The 23,434-nt window shown below is 45.3% G+C and overlaps 1 protein-coding gene across 1 annotated transcript in view; it reads right to left on the bottom strand.

Moving 5' to 3' along the window:
- LOC135210273 (acylpyruvase FAHD1, mitochondrial-like) overlaps positions 1-23,434 on the bottom strand; it is a 60,203-nt gene that overhangs the window by 20,921 nt on the left and 15,848 nt on the right. Inside the window, exon 2 of the mRNA XM_064243143.1 lies at positions 147-246. Coding sequence (XP_064099213.1) covers positions 147-246 — 100 coding nt within the window. The remainder of the gene's footprint in view (positions 1-146; positions 247-23,434) is intronic.

Genomic DNA, 23,434 nt, shown 5'->3' on the forward strand with positions numbered 1-23,434 from the left:
TCTTAATAAAAATGAATGAACATGTCACAATTCCTTATTAAAAAGTAAAACATACTCAGCATAAAATCTATATAAATACAAAGTTATGAACAAATCAACACCAACTTAAAACCTTAGTGGCACCTTGCGTAGTGCAGTTCTCATACCTGTATAGGTCCTGTGCCAACTTCTAAATAGGAAGATGGAGGTTTCATGAACAGAAGTGGCTTGGTAGGGACTTGATTTCCAAGTTCTGCACAGTGATCTCTGCCAAAAGAACAACCTCATTACAATGTAAACTATAAAGGGTAAACAAATCATATGCATAAAAATATTTATGTTGAAAAAATATTCAACATGCTTTATGGAAAATGATCTGGATGATACCAAATTATTTACTGAGGAGTGTACTATTTACAAATATTCCAATTATAGTATATTGTACTCCAACCCCATAACATTGGAGCTTATTAATCTTTCTAAAAAAACATAACACTCGAGTCATACATACAAATGCAGCCATCAGATACTCGGGGGAAAATATTAACAAAAAAATAATTGATTAAAATCAGGATGGTTGAGTTGACAAAATAGTTGAAATGACCATACAGTGACCCCACCATATTTGCAGACTCTGGATTTGTGGATTTCTCTCTGGAATATATACTCCCATTATTCAAAGACAATTTGCCTGTTCACAGTATTTTTTTGTGAGAAGTATCCACAAATTCCTGTTTTTTGTATCAATGCACTTTTTGTGAAAAACTTTAATAAACCAGGTATAAAAATCTTGAGTTTTAACTAACAAAATAGGCAGTTTTAAGCATTCTTAAGGGGGTTTCAACTATTCGCGGATTTTAGCTCTTTCCGAGGCCCCCGGTCGCAAGTGTAAACATCATCGTCGTTTAAGATTGTGAAGAAAGTGTCCTAGCGTCTACGAGTACTAGTGATGTGGGGATTTAGCACAAGAAATGGGAAGCTTGTTGACCCAAACATCGAAATGGTGTCAATCTTCTACACATAAGGTGTTTTAAATAAAAATTTCGAAAGCGTCATGGAGGTAAGTTAGCACTGCACATGACTAGACTTTCATTAACTTCTGTTTAATTGGAGAGAAAACACTTACTTCAAGACGAAAGTACAGGTCTCGAGGCGTTGCTTCCACAGAGGTTGGCTTGTGACTGACGTCTAATTCAGGTCACTGGAAGTGCTAAAGTTAGTTTTTGGGAAAGTGATCATGCTACCATACAAGAGGTCGCCCGGCCACACAGTAGTGCTTTACCCTAAACTGATACTTCTTTAATATATCAAAAAGTGGCTGCTGAAGAGCAAGAGCCCATGCCAGGTTCCTAAGTGTTCACTCCACAAACACAGCTGCAGTCAATACAGCACTAATATTCACGTGAGGTGCAAAGCTTTGTAATTCCTTCTGATTTTTTTTACAATCTTTGCTTCTGTCAGCAGATAAAATGCTAATTTTTGGGCAAGTAAAAACTTGTTTGCAGATCTGTTGAAAGAAGAAATTTAAAAATAGGAAAAGAAACTTAGACAGATAAACATGAGGAAGCAGTGAATTTGGACCCCTAAACTGTATATGATTATGCTAGGGTAAACAACCACAGTCGATCCATCGTCATCGTGTGGCTCGGCCTTATTCACTCGATATTTAATCGGTGAAACAAGAAATGATATTGTTATGATACAATAAAGTTTTATGCATACTTACCTGGCAGGTATATATAATTAAATTCCCACCCTCCTCCCCTCAGGAGACAGGGTTCAGAGAAAATCTGAGGAAAACGGGAATGGTTCCGAGCACCAGTGTACTAGCGGTTGCCGCGAGTTTTGAAATTCTGCCAGTGCGACAAGAGGATAAGCTATATATATACCTGCCAGGTAAGTATGCATAAAACTTTATTGTATCATAACAATATCATTTTTATGCATGACACTTACCCGGCAGGTATATATATAGCTGATTGACACATCTGGAGGTGGGTCATAGACAGCAACATCGTCATAATTTAAAAATTAACTAATTTTTAAAATTACTATTAGGTTCCTTACCTGCTAAGGTAGCTGACTTCGTAGGTCCTGCCTCTTAGCCTGCTAAACCTTAGTAGCTCTCAACTAGGATGTGACCTGTTTGTTGAGAAAGCTAATAACAAGGGTCTGACAACTGGACATGACCAATTTGCTGACAGAGAACCCTAGCCCTCATTTACCACGGGCATTCATGCTAGGTAAGTTAATCACCTGAACCACATACAAACACTATAACAAAACACTACACCAAAAAACAGCAGGTAATAACCTTCTCAGACAACCATAAAAACACTATAACCTAATTAAAATAATAGCCTAGCATGTTAGTAGGTTATGGGGTGGAAACTCCTTTGCCCAGTACTGTACCTGAGGATACGTATGGGCCTAACGTTTGACAATTATCAAAAGTTGTCTTCACGTCTCTTAGGTAATGCGAGGCAAATACCGAATTTGTCCTCCAAAACGTAGAATCTATAATGTCCTTGAGGGCTAAATTTTTTCTGAATGCCAAGGACGTAGCTACCGCTCTCACCTCATGAGCTTTAACTTTAAGCAATCCGAAGCATTCTTCCTGGCAAAGCAAATGCGCTTCCTTAATGACTTCTCTTAAGAAAAAAGCCATAGCATTCTTAGACATAGGTCTAGTAGGATCTTTGACAGAACACCAGAGAGAACCTGAAGTCCCTCTAATGCTTCTTGTTCTTTCTACGTAATAACGTAAAGCTCTTACTGGGCAAAGAACCCTTTCCTGTTCTTGACCTACTAGATCAGCCAGTCCTGAAATCTCAAATGACCTTGGCCACGGATGTGAAGGATTCTCATTCTTGGCTAAGAATTCCTCTTGAAACGAACAAACTGCTTTGTTGTGCTTCCATCCTACTTGTTTGTTAATAGCTTGCAGCTCACTAATCCTTTTAGCTGTAGCTAAGGCTACCAAGAAAATAGTTTTCTTCATTAGCTCTCGCAAAGAAGCACTATCCATAGGTTCAAACCTATCCGTTTCTAAGAATTTGAGAACGATATCCAAATTCCAAGAAGGAGCTCTGCAAAGTCGTTCCTTCTTCGTATTAAAAGATCTGAGAAGATCTCTAAGATCTGCGTCATTGGACAGATCTAAACCTCTGTGCCTAAACACTGCAGACAACATACATTTATAACCTTTAATGGTTTGATTTGCCAAACCCACTTCCTTCTTCAGATACAGAAGGAAATCTGCAATTTGGGTCACAGAGGTACTGGATGAAGAAATCTTCCGATTCTTACACCATTTGCGGAAGTTCTCCCACTTCGACTGGTACACTTTGATAGTTGAAGGTCTTCGTGCTCTCGCAACTGCCTTCGCTGCTTCTCTAGAAAACCCCCTCGCTCTGACAAGTCTTTCGATAGTCTGAACGCAGTCAGACCCAGAGCGAGGGTGTTCTTGTGGAACCTGTCGAAGTGGGGTTGTTTGAGAAGATCTACTCTCGTAGACTTCTCGGAGAATCCACTGTCCATTCAGTACCTCTGTGAACCACGTTTGGGCCGGCCAGTATGGAGCTATTAGAGTCAGCCTTGTTCCTTGACTTTCTCTGAATTTCTTCATTACCCTTCCTAAAATCTTGAACGGGGGAAATGCGTACGCATCTAGCCCCGTCCAATCTAGTAGGAAGGCATCTACTGTGACTGCAAGAGGGTCCGGGACTGGAGAACAGTAGTTCAGTAACCTCTTCGTCGTTGCGGTAGCGAAAAGATCCACCACTGGCCCCTGCCCCAGATCTTCCACAGCCTCTGGCATACTTGATGATGCAATATCCCATCCGTGGAAAGCACTTGTCCCTCCCTGCTCAAACAGGTCCGCTCTGACGTTCTTCTCCCCTTGAATGAACCTGGTGAGCAGGGTGCGTTTTCTCTCTCGACCACAGAAGAATCTCCTTCGCTAAGTTGCAAAGAGAAAACGAATGGGTCCCTCCTTGTTTTCGTATGTATGCCAGAGCTGTGGTATTGTCCGCGTTGATCTGCACCACTTTGCCGCTGATCCACGGTCTGAACGCTTTCAGAGCCAAGAAGATCGCCATCAGTTCCTTCCTGTTTATGTGCCAAGCTTTCTCTTCTTCATTCCAAAGGCCTGACTCCTCTCGAGGGCCCAGCGTCGCTCCCCAGCCTGCGTCTGTCGCGTCGGAAAATAATATCAGGTCTGGGTTCCTCTGCTGGAGTGACGTACCCTCTGCTAACCTTCCCGGGGCTAGCCACCACTTTAGTTCCGCCTTTATCTTTAAAGGAATTGGAAACAGGAAGGAATCTGGTTGCGATCTTCTTGGCCAGACTTCGTTCAGAAAGAACTGTAAGGGCCTCATGTGAAGTCTCCCTAGGGAAATGAACCGTTCTAACGAAGAGAGTGTCCCCAGCAGGCTCATCCACTCTCTCGCCGAGCATTGGTCTTTCGATAGGAATTCTTGCACTTTCCGAAGGCACATGGTCTGCCTTTCGGGTGACGGAAAAGCCCGAAAAGTCACTGAGGATATCAGAATCCCCAAATAAACTAGCTCCTGTGTGGGGCTCAGATGTGACTTTTTCAGGTTCACCATCAGACCCAGCTGCTTTGTTAAATCCAATGTGAGGTCCGTGTCCTCCAGACATTGCTGCTTTGATTGTGCTCTTATGAGCCAATCGTCCAAGTAGAGAGAGACTCTGACTCCTAACAAATGAAGCCACTTTGCCATGTTCGTCATCATCCTTGTAAAGATTTGAGGGGCCGTGCAAAGCCCGAAGCAAAGGGCTCTGAATTGATATATATTGTCCTGGATCACGAATCTCAAATATTTCCTGGACCTTGGATGAATCGGAATATGGAAATATGCATCCTGAAGGTCCAGCGTTACCATCCAGTCCCCTGGTCGTACCGCTGCCAGTACTGAATCGTTCGTCTCCATCGTAAACTTGGTCTTTTCTACGAACAAGTTTAGCTGACTTACGTCCAGTACTGGCCTCCAACCTCCTGATGACTTCGGTACCAGAAAAAGACGGTTGTAAAACCTGGGGATTCGTGATCCAGAACAGGTTCTATGGCTCCCTTCTCTAACATACTGACAACTTGATGCCAAAGAGCCTCTCTCTTCTCTAAATCGATGTAATGAGCCCCTAGGGCTCTCGGAGCTGTAGCGAGAGGTGGTTTCTTTAGGAAGGGGATCTTGTAGCCTTCCTTCGCTACCCTTACAGACCAAGGATCCGCTCCTTTGTTTGTTTTGGGGCCAGACTTTCCCAGAAGTCTAAAAATCTGGCCCCAACACACGCCTGGAGGACTTCTAAATCATTGTTTGGTTGAGGTTTTCGAACCTCTTTTGGCTGGAACTCTTTTCCCTCTAAAGGCTGGTCGGGAAAAAGTCCTACCCCGAAAGGACTGCTGTGCTGTCCTTGTTTCCTTCTGTGTCTTCTTCACTTCCTTAGCGGGTAAATACTTCCTTACTGAAGACGTCAGCAGATCCTGCGTAGCCTTCTGAGTAAGGGAAGGTGCGATATCCTTAATAGATATTCCTGTGGAAAAAGTTGGTCCTGAAAGTGGGGAGAACATCAACTCCGACTTTTGTGCGTTCGAGACTCCTTTCGCAGCGAACGAGCACAAAAGATACCTCTTCTTTAGAACGCCTGCTGTAAACAGTGAAGAAGTTCATTAGCTCCAATCCCCTTAAGGCTTTATCCATACAGGACATGATACTTCTAGGCAAATCCGAGTCTGAAGAATCTCCCATCTCTGCAGTCCGAGCCAATGCACCCAACGACCAATCAAGAAAATTAAAAACTTCAAAAGTCCGATATATACCCTTGAGTAAATGGTCGAACTCTGAAGAAGTCCACCACACTTTGGTTGCGTGTAAGGCATGCCTACGGGAGCTGTCCACTATATTAGAAAAGTCTCCCTGGGAGGAGGCAGGAACTCCCAGGCCAAGACTTTCCCCCGTAGCGTACCAAACACCAGACTTCGAAGCCAATTTTGCCGGTGGGAAAGCAAAAGAAGTCTTCCCCGAATCTCTCTTCTCCTTTAACCACTCATTAACACGTTGAAGGGCTTTCTTCGCTGAAATCGACAAGGTCATTTTCAAAAAAGAAGATTTCTTGGGTGTTTTCGTCTTCGAAAATTGAGATAGAGGAGATGGCGGGGCTGAAGGTTGAAAATCTCCTTCAAACAATGAAAGGAGGCACTCGGTTAGCTTCTTGTAGTCCGAGGAAGGAGCTTCCACATTCTTGTCCTCTTCCGAAAACTCAACGAAGTCTTCCTCCTGAGAAGAAATATCCTGAAACCCAAGATCCTGATGACTCTCCATAGCGGGATCCTTATCCACAGTTTGCCTGGAAAGCGAATGCGGAACTGCCTCCTTGTAAAACCCCTCTCTTCCTTGTCGGAAAGATGTATCCACATGCTGCCGCCTGCGTCCTGCGTCCTCCGTAACGTTTGCGTCCACCATGTGTCCATCACTCTTCCTCTTGCGTCCTGCAGTGTCGGAGATACGTCCTTCCTATAGGACGCACTGCGTCCTGGGTTACGAGAAGATCCCGCCTGAGAACGAGGAGGCAACTGTACGTCCTGCGTCCTCTTGGAAGACTTAACCGGGAGAGACGAGTCCTTACGTCTAGCCGAAGGTTGTTCGGGCTTTTCCCATGATTTAACAATCACTGCTAATTTCTCCTGCATGTCTCGCAGAACTTCCTTAGTCTCCGCTTCCTTACGAGACTACTGAGGCGGAGGAGAACGAGGACGCACTGGGCTAAAACGGAGAGGCGAGCGATCCTGACGTCTACGTAGCGGAGTTTCTCTAATAGGGGAAACACCGCTCCCCGCACGGTTAGTCACCTCTAAAGGACGCGAAATCCTCTTCCTCTTCCTCTTGATAGGGATTGCTTCTTCATCCTCCGATGAAAAAATCTCAGGGCTACTCCAACCTTCTTGTTCAAAAACCCTTTCATCCTGTGATGAGGTCGGCACGTATGACCTCTTGAGAGGATGCGATACTTCCACAAAAACGCCCCCCCCCCCCCCCTACTCCTTCCTGAGTCGAACTATCGGACGAATAAACGGCACTTCTCAGTATCGCCTTTCCTATGGCGTACTGCTGCAGCCTGGGACGCCACAGGACTGCCTGAAGGGACGCCTGATCGAGAGTAAACCCCTCTCGCCTCCCTTCGACTGTTGACATGCCTTCTCCCTTGGGTCTGGGAGCTTGACAGAGGTCTAGGTCTAGGAGCACGAGAGGGACGATCAGACGCCCCCTCCACAACACTGTCATTAAACACTTCCACTTTGTCCGTTAACCGTTTAATCTGATCTCCCATGGACGCAAGGGCAGCGAACACTTTCACAATTTGTGGATCAGTAGTATCCCTCAGATACAGCAAGGGCGGGCCAGGAGAAACCTGAGGGGAAGGTGCTACATCTACATGGGAATGAGCTGGAGAAGACACAGGCAAAGATTCATTCATAGGTTTACTCGAAGAACCAGATCTCTCACTTCTAGAAACTGACCTTTTCACCCGATCTTTTTCTAGTCTCTCTACATACTTAACAAGAGCCTTCCACTCTTTCTCATTCAGGCACTCACATTCATTGCACCTATTACCCCACGTACATACAAACTCTCGACACTTCTTACATACAGTATGGGGATCTACCGATGATTTAGGCAGTCTCACTTTACACCCTTCTTTCACACAAACTCTAAACATACTCCCTGAATCAGACATACTAATGCAAGATCAATTGCGATTGCCAAGCTAACTTCGTGAATACGATACCAATATCCAAAAAGTCAGTCAACGAGCAGGAAATTCTATCAGAGAACCAACACGATGTTGCCGGTTCGGCTGGCAGAGAAAATCTGAGGAAAATGGGAATGGTTCCGAGCACCAGCGCCACGGGAACGGGGGTGGCCATTACCTGAAACTACCAGTGTACTAGCGGTTGCCGCGAGTTTTGAAATTCTGCCAGTGCGACAAGAGGATAAGCTATATATATACTACCTGCCAGGTAAGTGTCATGCATAAAATACAATTACTATCTTTTGAATGGTATGCTTAAAGATAGTAATTGTATTTTATGCATGACACTTACCTGGCAGGTATATATATAGCTTATCCTCTTGTCGCACTGGCAGAATTTCAAAACTCGCGGCAACCGCTAGTACACTGGTATATATGAAAGCCCCATACGAACTAAAATAAGCATGTGAGCTCTTTGTAAAATGATATTGTTATTGTACAATAAAGTTTCATACATACTTACCTGGCAGATATATACTTAGCTATAGACTCCGTCGTCCCCGATAGAAATTCGAATTTCGCGGCACACGCTACAGGTAAGTAGGTCAGGTGATCTACCGGCCTGCCGCTGGGTGGCAGGAATAGGAACTATTACCTTCTAAGGACAGATTTTTCTCTTCCACCTGTCTCCTGAGGGGAGGCTGGGTGAGCCATTCAATCGTATATATCTGCTAGGTAAGTATGTATGAAACTTTATTGTACAATAACAATATCATTTTCATACATTCAACTTCCCTGTCAGATATATACTTAGCTGATTGGCACCTTTGGCGGTGGGTAAGAGACAGCTAATTACTGATTAGACAGGTAAACAACATACGTTGTAGGTAATAGATAAATAAAACCTTGGTTCCTATGTGTTTAGACGAAGGGTTGACTTCCTAGCTATTGCTAGGTGTCTGCTTCGTCTCAAGAGCCTCAGCGAGGATGTGACCTATGGCTAAGAGTTCTTGTAGATCTGTCAATGGGGTCTTATCCACTTACTCGACAGAATCTAATGGTCATTGTCCAATGGGTCTTTATCCACTTACCTGAAATTACACCTATGCTAGGGGCATAATTAAGAGGCACAACACCGATCCGATCACCTGATCCTAACACGAGGGTTTGTGCTTAGTTTGAAAAGAGCTATCCCCAAAACTCCTTTCAAACAAACCAAAAAAAAAAAAAAAAAAAAAAAAACACTATATTAACATAAAAATTAACTCACTTAGTTAAGGATCAGTGTCGGCTCCCTATCCCAGCAACGTATCCGTAGACACGTAAAACCAAGAGAGAAGGATCTCTCGTAGGTCAACTTGACCTCCTTCGTGCAAAGGGAAGTCAACACAGAGTTGCATCTCCCTTAAGTTACAGCTAATATGTCCTTCACGACATATTGTTATGTAACGAACAAGAATTCATAAAAGCTCGCACTTCAAGCACTTTTAATTCTCAGCTGTTTGAAGGAATCATCAAGTCATTCATGAAGTGCTTTTAGCGATCACACTTATTTCAAAGAAGACCAGGGCTTCCTTTGAAATGGATCTTTTCTGGATGAAGCCTAGAGCCTGGCTTGCGCCTGGGTGGCGCCTCGAGTCTGGTTGGAGCCTCGAGCCTGGCTGGAGCCTCGATCGAGCCTGGCTGGCGCCTCCCGCGCCTGCCTGACACTTGGTTGGCCGCCTACTCCTGGAAGGCGCTTTTTGCCTGACTCATGGCTGGCGCCCTCGCGCCTGGAAGTAGCTTCGCGCCTGGCTCCAGACTGGCACTATTTGGCGTCTGGCCCCTGGCTGACTCCTCTCCACTTGCTGGAGCTTAGAGCTTGGTAGTCCCGAGGATGTCTGGCAATGCCCACATCAGACACTCTTATCTGTCTGACTTGTTCGCCTCCAGCGCATCTGCGCTAGGTTGGAGGCCCTCTCTTTCTCATTCATGACAATGACAGTGTTCCTTGAAACTGTCTGCCTCTGGCGTTTTTTTACGCCTGTTTTTGGCATTTGGCGCCTGGTTGGCGCTACATTGTCCGAAAGTCCTGAAACTCCACAATGGTTTAATCAGGAGATTGGAGAAGGGGGGTGGAAAAAATTCTTCCACTTTGAGCTTCTGGCCTCTCCGGCAAGGGAAGGTGATTGTAGTAAACTACATCCATTAGACGATAGGACATCTAACAGTACGAGAGATAAGAGTCTTCCTCCGAGGAGGATCCTTCTTGAATCCTTCCGTTGCTAACGAGATCTCTTCTACTTGCTGATGAAGTTCCTCGTTGCAGAATCTTCCCTATCCTTGTCCGAAGGAAGGGAAGGGGCTTGGAAGTCGAAGGAGACTCCGAGCTGAAATTGGGAGGACTCCTGATTTCTAGCTCTTTACTGTATCTCTCTTGAATACCTTCTGGGAAGCATTTCGAACCCTCATCGCATCCCAAAGACTTTGTAGGCAAAAACGTTTAAACCATCTCTTCTTATGTAGGTGAAAACGTAAGTACCCTGCCTGGGCAACGAAACTTCTATCTGAAATCGTTGAGTCAGGAATAGAGGGTTTTAGTTCTCTTGCCAGACATACTATGCTGGCAACGAACCCATTGCCGAGTCTCCATTAAATCTGATGCGAGATTCCAATGCACAAAAAATTCACCTGTCTTCTTGGTAGTTAAGGGCCAAGAGAAAACAAAGAATTCCCTCATAAAATTTCTCAAAGAAGTTTGATGAGGAGCAGTTCCATCTTGTCGGAACACGGAATCTGAAGCCACAAAAGATCCCATTCGAAGTACATGATATCCTACTCTTGTCGTATGAGGTATCGTATCAGATCCCGAAGATCTTAATCCTCTGCTATCTCTAATTCTCCTTGTATAAGACAGAGTATGCCTTTTACTGTGCTCTTTGATAGCAGATATATATAAAGTTGATTCTTCCCTCTGAAAAGGAAGAAAAAACCTATATGTGGTTCACAGAGGTATTGGAACATGATCTGCAGCAATTCTATGTCCTGGCTATGACTATTGTCATTCACCTTTAAAAATCCTCTCATTCATGTCCACTTCTGGTCAGTCTGCACGAAGACTGACTCAGAGTGGAGAGGTTGTTAAGGTCCATTTGTAATAGATGCTTATAGAATATTCAGACTGTCTTGGAAAAGACTTCCAAAAACATGCTGTGAGAAGAACGTGACCTCTGTGAATCCAACCTCTAAGGCCAAAATGAGGCATAAAGTATTATCCTCTCTTTCTTTGACGCCCTTTATCTTAAATTCTGTAAAGCATTTATATTTAGGGGAAAAAAAACTAAAGTTTATTCCCCTTTCTATAAAATAAAGATGGTGTATATTGCTACTTCTCTGGTTCAAGGAAAAGGAAGCAGTCTACAGGAAGCCTGTTCGTCTTCTACCTTGCTAAGAGATCTATGAAGAAGACTTTCTGTAGGTTCTCACAACTCTTTGCAATAAATGTTAGACATATGATAACAGTTATTATCGTTGGATCGAGAAGGTTCTCACGGACATGCAAAAATCTGCATCGAACCTCTTTTTCCAAATAGGTTCTCTTTGTTAACGCGAACAGGAGCGAAAAAAGAGATTCTCAATGCTCTTTGCGATATGAGAGAGTCGTGGAATTGGCCTAAGTGATTAAATGGGTAACGAAATCAGGAACGAATCTTGCCGTTACGAGCGTGCTGTCTGAGAGGCTACTGGACTTATGTAATAACTCGCTAAAACGAGAAAAATATCTTGGATGGTACTCTTGGCTCATTGCGCCAGGGGCTGGCGCTTCTGGCGCATTGCGCCAGGTTGGCGCTTCAGACCGGCGCTTTCTTCTAATACTCTTTATGTTATGTGCCAGAACATCTGTGCCTTTATGGTACCCGACATCCTTACACATGTTAATTCCGTTCTTAGTAGGAAAAACTCTTATATACGTAGTATATCTATTCAGAGAAACCATTTCTGCCACAAAGAGAATGTTTCCCATTCCACTCATCCATCTTCTCTTGAGCAATATCTGATTCTAAAAAATGGTTGTGTGCGTTTCTCGAAAGACTTGACCATACCGTAGTCTTAAAGTGAATTCTCTACTATAATCCATCTTTCTTCTCACTAAGCATGTATTCTAATAAAAGCCCATGCTTTCCGTAAGCATGATAGTCATATATAATATAATGTTCCTGCTGTGTTAGAATCCTTAATAATGTTCCCTACGGTAAACAGCATTGAAAGGTTATAATATCTTTCTTATTGAAAGCTTCTTAGCAAAAGGCAGACAATATTTTATTTATGTTAGCTTAACTATCCCCTCCATTCGAGACTAAGTCCATGATTGTAGGGGGAATATACGGTTAACCATTCGATCCCGTTGGAGAGAGAGATGCAACCGACTGCTAATGACCGAGACCTGGATGGTACTGTATTGGCCTTACGCTTACAATGACGGCCCGCCGTCTCGCTCGCTGCCTGGCTGCATTCATCGTGAGTTGCCAGTTACTTCATTTATGAAGGAATATAATAAAAAAATTATTCCCCAGAGCCTAAGGAGCTCTCAATAATGCCAATTTAAGCCAAACAACCTTTGTTAAATACCGAAGCTGAGTAGGTATTGTCGTAACAAACTTTTTAAGCGAAGTCCTTACCGAGGAAAAATCCTGTAAGGATATAGATAATTTCGTAGCAAACCACAAAGGCAACTATGGTATGCGTATATGACTTGTCATTCAGCAGTCGTATGCAGCAAGTCTTCCTTCTACATTCTTTCCTCTCCGATGCGGAGAGAGAATGGAAATTTTGCCCTCTCCGTTCTTTTCGTCAATAAACACGAATTAGCATTAGTCGAAAGAGATCGCAATGAAAACTCTCGGATCGAAGAGAATCCCTCAAATTTTTATTCTCTGGAGATAAGGCCGTATTCTACGCCTCTATTATTTGTGGAAGAGCCTCTAATCAATGAATGAGAGCTCGTACGAACCTTGTTCAATTTGCAAACGATTGCCACTCTTTCTGTAAATGGTTGGTTGCATTATTTTAGAAGGAGGAAGATTTTAATATCGTCTTATTAGTAATGAACTAATTTTTTTCAATAAAAAAGGTCGCTAAGGTCTTATAAACTGAGAGACCTGCTCCCTTATTGGCTTCCAATTCCGATCTATCTTCCATTTCCTGTCCATCAAGTTGGGAGAAGAATGAGCAACCGGAGGAGAGCGCCTCCTTCCGTAAGGTGAAGGGCTTTTAGCAGTACCGATTCTAACCTGACAAGGGCTAAGGCCGCCTGTGCGACATCTTGAGTCCCCGCCAGGAAAAAAAAACCGATCTTGCTCTTGCCATTACTTGCATTAAGACTATCCTGAGAAGGGCGACGGCCGCCTGTGCAACTCCCGTCCTTATCAGGAGAAATCCTCGAATGTCTTTCACCTTACGCAGAATCAGGATCTAACTCCATATACGATGAAGATCCTGGTTTATAGCTTCAGGCGCTTAGCGCCTCATCTCAGGCGCTTTGCTCCTCGTTTCAGGCGCTTTGCGCCTCATCTGAGGCGCTTCAGAAGCCTTGCGCATCGTTTCAGGCGCTCCAGGCGCTTTGCACCTCATTTCAGGCGCCTCAGGCGCTTTTTGCCTTGTTTCAGGCGCTTCAAGCGCTTTTCGCCTCGTTTCAGGCGCTTCAGGCGCTTCAGGCACTCCGAGCCTGTTTTCAGGAGCTTCAGGCGATTTGCGACTCCTTTGAGGAGACCTCCGACGCTTTTTTCTTTTTTCGCCTCTCTTCAGGCGCTTTGCGCCTCGATTCAGGCTCTTTAGGCGCTTGAGCCTCATTCAGGCTCTTTAGGCGCTTTGAGCCTCATTTCAGGCTCTTTAGGCGCTTTTGCGCCTCAATTTCAGCCTCTTCAGGCACTTGCGCCTCATTTCAGGCTCTTCAGACGCTTTGCGCCTCGTTTCCCAGGCTCTTCAGGCGCCTCGAGCTTGTTTCAGGCGTTTCAGGCGCTTCATGTCGAGGAGCTAGAAGCTTAAAAATTATATATGTTTAATCATTAACCGAGATCCATAATTCATTCAATCAACATATATTCTTTAATATCTAATTCGTTCTTCTCATAATAGATATATTTTCATATAAATACGATGAGGGAATTTGTTGAAATAACTCTTTCAAACCCCATGGGATAGAGCCTCCGTCTATTTGTACGGGGGACGAAAACAGGATAGGGCAATGCCTCTACCGCAACTGTTATCGAAAGATATCTCTCTGAGGTTCCGATATCTACGACGAGATTATCTTGCATCTTCATTGAATCTACGCAGTTGAAACTTTCTTCTCCTTATCCGTCAACACGATAATAATAAGGGGAACACATTACATTAGGACGCCTTTCCAATGGCGAACTTGGCAGTCTGGGACGTTCTACAGAACCTGCCGAGGGGACACCTGATCGGTGGGGATTCTCTGAAACCCCCCTGCGGTTGTCGACATTCCTTCTCCTCTGGGCTTGTGAGCTTGGAAGAGGTCTAGACCTGGGAGCGAGACAGAGCCGATCAGGCGCACCCTCCATTGCAATGGGGGAACACTATATTCCCTTCTTACCTTTTAAAAGCTGCATTTGAGCTCCATTTATCTTCAATTTGCATATATAAATTTGTAGTTTCTGAGGAGTAAGAAGGTGATGAGGATGCAACAACTACTAGTACTGCTAATACTCTAACTGCTCGTTAGCACAAACGCTATTAAAGCTTATAAAGTAAGCGTATCTAGTTATATGCTTTTCTGAATTCCTAAAGTAGGAAATTAGAGTTTAATATTTCCTTAATAAAGTTGTAACCTTTATTACATGTAATAATGAATAAATATTAATAATTCTCTTTATGGCAAACTATGTGAGTGTCTACCGATGATTTCGGTAGTTTCACTCAGTATTTTCTTCGAAATTTCGAAGCGAAATTCATTAAAAAGTTAATAAAAGCGTATGCCGAACCAAAGACCCAGTACTTCCCTGCAAAAGACAGCCCAGAAGATCGATGGCGATGAAACACGAAAATCAAATCAGGAGGAACCGTAAACGTATGTTTACAGTCCAAACGATAGAGAAAAATCTGTCCTTGGAAGGTAATAGTTCCTATTCCTGCCACCCAGCGGCAGGCCGGTAGATCACCTGACCTACTTACCTGTAGCGTGTGCCGCGAAATTCGAATTTCTATCGGGGACGACGGAGTCTATAGCTAAGTATATATCTGACAGGGAAGTTGAATGTATGAAAATGTTATTGTTATAATACAATTAAGTTTGTTCATACTTACCTGGCAGATATATATATAGCTGTATTCTCCGAAGTCCGACAGAATTTCAAAACTCGCGGCACACGCAGTGGGCGGCCAGGTGGTAGTACCCATTCCCGCCGCTGGGAGGCGGATATCAGGAACCATTCCCATTTTCTATTCATATTTTATCAGTGCCACTGTCTCCTGAGGGGAGGTGGGTGGGCACTTAATTATATATATCTGCCAGGTAAGTATGAACAAACTTAATTGTATTATAACAATAACATTTTGTTCATGAGACTTACTTGGCAGATATATATATAGCTGAATCCCACCTTCGGATGGTGGGAAGAGACAGAATAGGATTTGTAGGAAACTTAAATTAAGTAGATGATATACACCTTGGTTCCTCACCTGTTAGCAAAGTAGACTCTGTGATTACTGTCACTACAGCCTGCTTGTGCTTAATCAGAGTTGCCAGCCAGGTGGAGACCTGTAGTGCTGGTGCGCTCTGAATGCTCTGTCAACGGGGATGTGACCTCAATGTGACAAGAGCATAGAGCCATACAAATGAGGGCAACGAAGCAACTGGACCACACTGACCAACTAACAAAGACCCCCTGAACACTAAGCTAAAAGATGGGAGGTCTTCACCAAAGCCTCACCACAACCAAAAAACACATCAACTAAAAACTAACCTAAACCTAACTAAGGGATAGGGAGAGAGCTACCTTCAGCCCCCAAGACTGTGTCTGCAGAAACGTATGGCCCAAGAGAACAAACAGTCCTCGTATATCGTTCTCACATCTCTCAAGTAGTGTGAGGCGAATACTGAATTGCTCCTCCAAAAGGTGGCGTCAAGGATGTCCTTGATCGACATGTTCCTTTGGAAGGCAAGCGAGGTTGCAACAGCTCTGACCTCGTTGAGCTTTCACTCGCAAGAGGCTCAAATCGATCTGTGTGGAAGACGAATGATGCCTCTTTAATGACGTCCCTCAGAAAGAACGCCAAAGCGTTCTTGGATAACGGTATATCGGGTCGTTTAACCGAACACCAGAGATTATCTGAGGGACCTCGTACTTCTTTAGTCTTGTGGACATAAAACTTTAGAGCCCTGGACAGGGGCGACAGGACTCTCTCAGGTTCTTGGCCCACAAGGCTTGTCATACCCTTGATTTCAAAGCTCCTTGGCCAAGGGTTCGACGGGTTTTTCATTCTTTGCTAAGAAAGTGGGACTCAAAGAGCAGACAGCATTGTCCCCTTTGAAGCCCACTCTCTTACAAATGGCCTGAATTTCGCTAACTCTCTTCGCCGTCACCAGAGCAGTTAGGAAAAGAGCCTTCTTAGTCAAGTTCCTAAGAGACGCTTCATGTAGAGGTTCGAAAGGACTCGACATTAACAGTCTAAAAGGACTAAATCCAGGTTCCAAGAAGGAGGCCTCGCCTGAGGTATCTTGGATGTCTCAAATGATCTCAGGAGATCGTGAAGATCCCTGTTATCAGACAGGTCTAGTCCCCTGTGTCGGAAGATCTGCCGACAGCATGCTCTTATATCCCTTGATGGTCGGGACCGCCACCAGCTTCTGCACATTTCTTAAAAATAGCAGGAAATCGGCTATCTGGCTCACAGAGGTAGAGGAAGAGGAAATTCCCTCCTTTCTACACCATGCCCTGAAGGAAGCCCACTTCGACTGGTAAACAGCTCTCGAGGACGTTCTCCTAGCATTGCGATTGCCTTGCAGCTGCTTAGAAAAACCTCTCGCTCTGGCCAGTTTTTTCGATAGTCTGAACGCAGTCAGACCCAGAGGGCGGAGAGGTTTCGGTGATATCTTGCGAAGTGGGGCTGTCTGAGTAGATCTTCCTCCAGGGCAATGTCCTCGGAAAGTCTATGATGAATGACATTACCTCTTGTGAACCATTCTTTCGCGGGCCACATCGGGGCGATCAGGGTCAACCTCGTCCCCTCCGATGCCGCGAACTTCCTTCCACTACTTCCCCATGATCTTGAATGGCGGGAAGGCATATAAGTCCAGGTTCGTCCAGTCCCAGAGCAGTGCGTCTATCGCGACTGCTCCCGGATCCAGCACAGGAGAGCAATAAAGAGGCAACCTCTTTGTTCTCGACGTCGCAAAGAGGTCGACTAACGGACACCCCCACAGTCTCCAGAGCTCTCGACAGACGTCCTGGGTGCAACGTCCATTCCGTCGGCAGGATCTGATCTTGTCGGCTGAGAAGGTTTCTGCTCTGACGTTCTGGACTCCTGCGATAAAATCTCGTCAGGATCCTTATCCGTCTCAGCATCCTGCCCACAGCAGAATCTCCCTCGCTAAATAAAACAGAGGACGGGAGTGTGTACCTCCCTGCTTCTTTAGGTACGCAAGGGGCTGTGGTGTTGTTCCGAGTTGACTTGGACTACTTTCTCTGCAACCTTTTGTTGGAAGAACTGTAGCGCCAGAAAAAACTGCCGCTAGTTCCTTTACATTGATGTGCCAGGACACCGTTCCCCCCTCCAGGTGCCTGACACTTCCTCCCCTCCCAGTGTTGCTCCCTATCCCGACACCGAAGCGTCGGAAACAAAACACTAGGTCTGGGCTCAGAAGCTTTAGGGACAACCCCTCTCGAAACTTCCGAGGATCTAACCACCATCTTAGATGGTTCTTCACCGATTTGGTGATGAAAAGGGTTGCATCCAGATCCTCTCTGACTCTCCATTCGTCTGCTAAGAAAAACTGGAGAGGTCTGAGGTGTAGTCTTCCCAGGGAAACAAACTTTTCCAGCGAGGAAATGGTTCCCAGCAGACTCATCCATTCCCTCGCCGAGCAAGCTTCCTTCCCCAGGAATGCCGAGACTTTCTCTAAGCCTTGCAGCTGTCGTTCCTGGGACGGAAACGCTCGAAAAGCACTGAATCCATCTGAATCCCCCAGATACACGATGGACTGTGTTGGGGTCAGATGCGACTTTTCGAGGTTGACTAGAAGTCCCACCAGGGACTTCGCCAAGGCCAACGTGAAGTGAAGGTCCTTCAGACACCTTTCTTCTGACGATGCTCTGATAAAGCCAATCGTCGAGATACAGGGACACTCTTATTCCTGCAAGAGTGTAACCATCTCGCTACGTTCTTCATGAGCATGGTAAATACCATCGGAGCTTTTGCTTAAAACCGAAACAAAGGGCTCGGAATTGCCAAACTTTGTCCCTTAGCATAAACCTCAGAAACTTCCTTGAAAGAGGGTGGATAGGCACGTGAAAGTATGCGTCCTGTAGGTCCAAGGACACCATCCAGTCGCCCGGTCTTAAGGCTCCTAGAACGACTGAGGTGTTTCCATCTTGAATTTTTTCTTTTCTACGAAAAAGATTCAGGCTGCTTACATCCAAGACTGGACGCCACCCCGACGACTGTTTTGGTACCAGGAAAAGTCTGTTGTAGTATCCTGGTGACCCCAGGTCTAGGACCTGCTCCACCGCTCTTTTCGAGATCATTTGTTCCAAAAGATCTAAAAGAACCTGATGTTTCTCCCTTGATACGACGGGGAAAGATCTCTGGGAGTCGTTGAAAGAGGAGGAGGGTCTACAAAGGGGATCTTGTACCCCTGTTTCTACTATCTTGATGGACCACGCATCTGTATCTCTCTCTCTCCACGCCCCCGCAAAGAACTTTAGCCTGGCTCCGACAGGCATCTGAAGGACTTTCTTTTCATTTCGAGGATTTAGGTTTGAAGGAACCTCTTCCTCTTGCAAGTCCTCTCCCTCGAGGAGCAGCTCTCGAGGGAGGAGCGCTCCGAAAGGGTTTAACCTTCCTAGGAGGTCGTCCAGACGACGACGTGATAGGGACTGCAGGACGTCTAGAAGACTGGGCCAAGAGATCCTGGGTAGCCTTCTCTTGTAGGCTCACTGCCAGGTCCCTTACCATAGCCTGGGGGAAGAGATGGCTCGAAAGAGGTGCAAAGAGAAGCTCTGCTTTCTGCGATGCAGAAACAGACTTCGCTGTGAAATTGCATAAGAGCGCTCTCTTCTTAAGGAAAGCAGTGCCGAAATGAGACACTAACTCTTCCGAACCAATCCCTGACGGCCATTGTCCATGCATGACAACACATTGGACAGCTCCCCAGACTCAAGAATCAGGACTCCTAGATTGAAGATCCAGGGCTCCTAGGCACCAGTCTAGGAAGTTAAAGACTTCCAGAGTCTTTAACAGACCTTTCATGTGATGGTCGATCTCCGTTGGTGTGCCAAGAAATCTTCGCGGACGACAAAAGGGATCTCTTCTGGGCGTCCTACCAGACTAGCAAAGTCCCCTTGGGCTTAAGAAGACGGGATCTTAATTCCTACTTCCGATTTGGTCTCATACCAAATGCCGCCTCTCCCCTTCATCTTTGAAGGAGGAAGGGCGAAAGCCGACTTGCCCTGATCCTTTCGACGTTCCATCCAGTCCTGCAATTTCTTGAATGCTCTCTTAGTGGACAGGAAGTCTTCATCTCCACCACTTCCGAAACCTTGCCTGACTTCGAAGACGAAAACTGAGAGGCGGGAGACTTAGGAGCTGCAGGCTGGAACTTCTCCCCAAACAAAGAACGTAAAAGTCGTACCAGCACCTTGTAGTCGGAAACCGACGAAACTGACGGCTGTTCTTCTCCACTGAGTCAGCCGGACTACTATGTTCTCCTTCCCTCCCGAAGAGGCAAAGGAGATAGAACCTCTGGAGAGGGCGTGCGCCCAACGGGTCTAGCCTTCAACAAAGGCTTTCGAGGAAGACTAACATCCGCCTCTTCAAAGCGACCGACCTTCTGTCGATCTTTAGAGCTCGAACCACGAAGTGCGTCCTGACCTCGCTGCGCGTCAAGAGAGGAAACTCTAAGTCTCTCTCGAGGAGCGTCCTTACGCTTGACGCTCAAGCGTCCAGCTTTCGCTTTCAAAGCGTCCTTCTGAGCGCTCTCAAAAGCCTTCTCCACAGGCAAAGCGTCAAACAAAGCAACCCGACGAGCGTCTTCCAAAGCGTCCTGCCGAGCGTCTTCAAACGCGTCCTCCAAGGCGTCCTGTCGAGCGTCCTCAAAGGCGTCCTGACTCGCGGGCGGAGACAGCGACGAACGAGGAGACAGAGAAGGAGACTGCCTCGTCCTCTTGACAGGCAGTCTAGCGTCCTTCCTTCGCTTAGGCTCAACTGCTGCTGGGCGAGTCTTCCGAGCCATTAAGGGTCGACAATTGGTCCTTGGAGCGACGCAAGAATACTCTTCGTAGGTGAAGAACCGAGAGGAGGTGAAGGGCTGCGCCTGCGAGAAGACGAGGGGCGGGGGGACGCCTCCTTCCTTCTCACAGGAACAGCAACCTGCCTCTCCGAGGCGCGAGAGAAGCGCTTCTCAGCGTCGTCCTCGGACGACGTCCTACCTCTCTTCTGTGGGAGGAAACGCGTCATAACGACGCAGGCGACGACCGCAACGAGAGCGGAGAGAGGGGACGTAAGCGTCCTCCCTAGGAAAAGTCCTTTTCAACGGACGCGAGTCACTCCGAGAGCTCCACCCTTGCGCGGGGAGGGCGCCTCGGAGGACGAAAAACAGTCCTTTAGGATGCGAGCCTGAGCACGCTCCTTGGCAGCCTGGGAGTAGCAACAGGTCCTACCGAAGGGACGCCAGATCGGGGGGTGGGGAGCCCCCGTAACCCTCTTGCGGCTTTCGACACGCCCACTCCCCTGAGGTCTGGGAGTCCGACAGAGGTCTAGACCTAGAGGCATTATGGGGCCGATCTGACGCCCCCTTCCACAAACACTAGGGGCGATCACACACTTTTAGTCGAGCCGTTTTCAAGGGCCAACACTTTGGACTCTAGAGTGCGCAATGACTCTAGAATCAGAGAAAGGGCATTACCTTCTCCAGACACAGAACTAGGGCCCTCAGGCAACAACACAGGATTAGGTGAAGCAAATTCTACTGGTGTTAATATAGGCGAAATGTTACTTCCCTTACCTTTCGTAGAACCGCTCTTAGAGGAAGACCTCCTGATCCTATCGCGTTCTAACTTACGCCGATAGGATTCATACACCTTCCATTCATCCTCAGTCAAACTTTTGCATTCAATGCAACGATCAACTAGCAAACAAACATGCCCCCTACACCCCATACATACTGTGTGGGGGTCTACCGATGCTTTCGGTAGCCATCCAACTTGCAATCACTCCTCACACACACTCTGAAGCTCACTGAACTTGATCCCGACATCACGTTCATAGAAAAGCCAATCCAAAATCCAAAAACAGTCCACTATCGCGTATGCCAATCCAACAATCCAGAGTCAAAACCAAAAGTCAATCCAGATACTTATAACGAGTCAAATCCAAAAATCCTGGGCGGAGGTCTGTAAACAGGTGTTTACCGACCGGCGACAGAAAAAATATGAATAGAAAATGGGAATGGTTCCTGATATCCGCCTCCCAGCGGCGGGAATGGGTACTACCACCTGGCCGCCCACTGCGTGTGCCGCGAGTTTTGAAATTCTGTCGGACTTCGGAGAATACAGCTATATATATATCTGCCAAGTAAGTCTCATGAACAAAATATGTTTTCAAGGCAGTTTTGAAATCCAATATGGCGGCAACTGCGTGACTTGCCGTTCGTAACCACAGACAATCCACCATCTTTCCCAGCCTTCCCAGCACTCATTTGAACAATCTTAGCGTATATATGTAAAGTTTATTGATCTTACTCAAGACTGCAGTTGTAATCAGCACAATAAAACAACATTTTATTCCCTATATTAGTGAAAGTATGAAACTTTTTATTCCCGGGGTCATGATTTGAACAGAAATTCATGTTTACCTTGTAATCAGTGGTTTTATCTTCACTGCCATCACAACTGAAATTCCACAGTGCTTATTTGATTGTAATTATACACATTTTGGTCTTAATTCACTCCAAATTGCACTTGAACCACACTGCGGTTCCTGGTTCCTAAGCGCTCACTCCACAAACACAGTTTCGGGCAGTACACGAGCACACGGTTTATGAGGTGCAAAGCTTTGTTCCCTTAATTGGGTACTTTACTCATTATTTAGTTTAACTTTACTTTGTTACTTCAAAATATTTATTTAATTCATGTCTATTATCTCATTTTTGCAACCACATTAACCCTGAAAAATTACAGATATTTCTGAAGTACTTACGAGCAGATGACAGCAAATGACTCATCGTTGCCAATCTAGTGAAGCTTCACACATACGCTGATGCATTTACAAACTGTTTCCATGAATTCTAGTTGTCATAGTAATTCAGTAATATTAAAATTGCTGTAATATGTACATATACTACAAATAGATACACTAATTTCACTTATTTCCCCGGTTTTGTGTAAGTCTTATGCCCAGTTTGGAGGGTAAAGACATGCCATTTGGCAATACTGATAAACAACTGAAGAACACGAAGAATGCCAGAAGTACCGTTCACAAGCAAAACTGTTGATATTTGAGTCAGGAATCTATTGTTACTTTTTCAACAATGATACTATTTTCAAATTAATAATGATATTGTTATGATACAATAAAGTTTTATGCATACTTACCTGGCAGGTATATATATAGCTTATCCTCTTGTCGCACTGGTAGAATTTCAAAACTCGCGGCAACCGCTAGTACACTGGTAGTTCAGGTGATTGCCACCCCGTTCCCGTGGCGCTGGTGCTCGGAGCCATTCCCGTTTTCCTCAGATTTTCTCTGAACCCTGTCTCCTGAGGGGAGGAGGGTGGGAATTTAATTATATATACCTGCCAGGTAAGTATGCATAAAACTTTATTGTATCATAACAATATCATTTTTATGCATGACACTTACCTGGCAGGTATATATATAGCTGACTGACACATTTGGAGGTGGGTCATAGACAGCAACATCGTCATAATTTAAAAATTAGCTAATTTTTAAAATTACTATTAGGTTCCTTTCCTGCTAAGGTAGCTGACTTCGTAGGTCCTGCATCTTAGCCTGCTAAACCTTAGTAGCTCTCAACTAGGATGTGACCTGTTTGTTGAGAAAGCTAATAACAAGGGTCTGACAACTGGACATGACCAATTTGCTGACAGAGAACCCTAGCCCTCATTTACCACGGGCATTCATGCTAGGAAAGTTAGTCACCTGAACCACACACAATCACTATAACAAAATACTACACCAAAAAACTGAGCAGGTAATAACCTTCTCAGACAACCACAAAACACTATAACCTAATTAAAATAATAGCCTAGCATGTTAGTAGGTTATGGGGTGGAAACTCCTTTGCCCAGTACTGTACCTGAGGATACGTACGGGCCTAACGTTTGACAATTATCAAAAGTTGTCTTCACGTCTCTGAGGTAATGCGAAGCAAAGACCGAATTTGTCCTCCAAAACGTAGAGTCTATAATGTCCTTGAGGGCTAAATTTTTTCTGAATGCCAAGG

This window comes from Macrobrachium nipponense, chromosome 39 (assembly GCF_015104395.2).
Source record: "Macrobrachium nipponense isolate FS-2020 chromosome 39, ASM1510439v2, whole genome shotgun sequence".
In the NCBI taxonomy this organism is placed as follows: Eukaryota; Metazoa; Arthropoda; class Malacostraca; order Decapoda; family Palaemonidae; genus Macrobrachium; species Macrobrachium nipponense.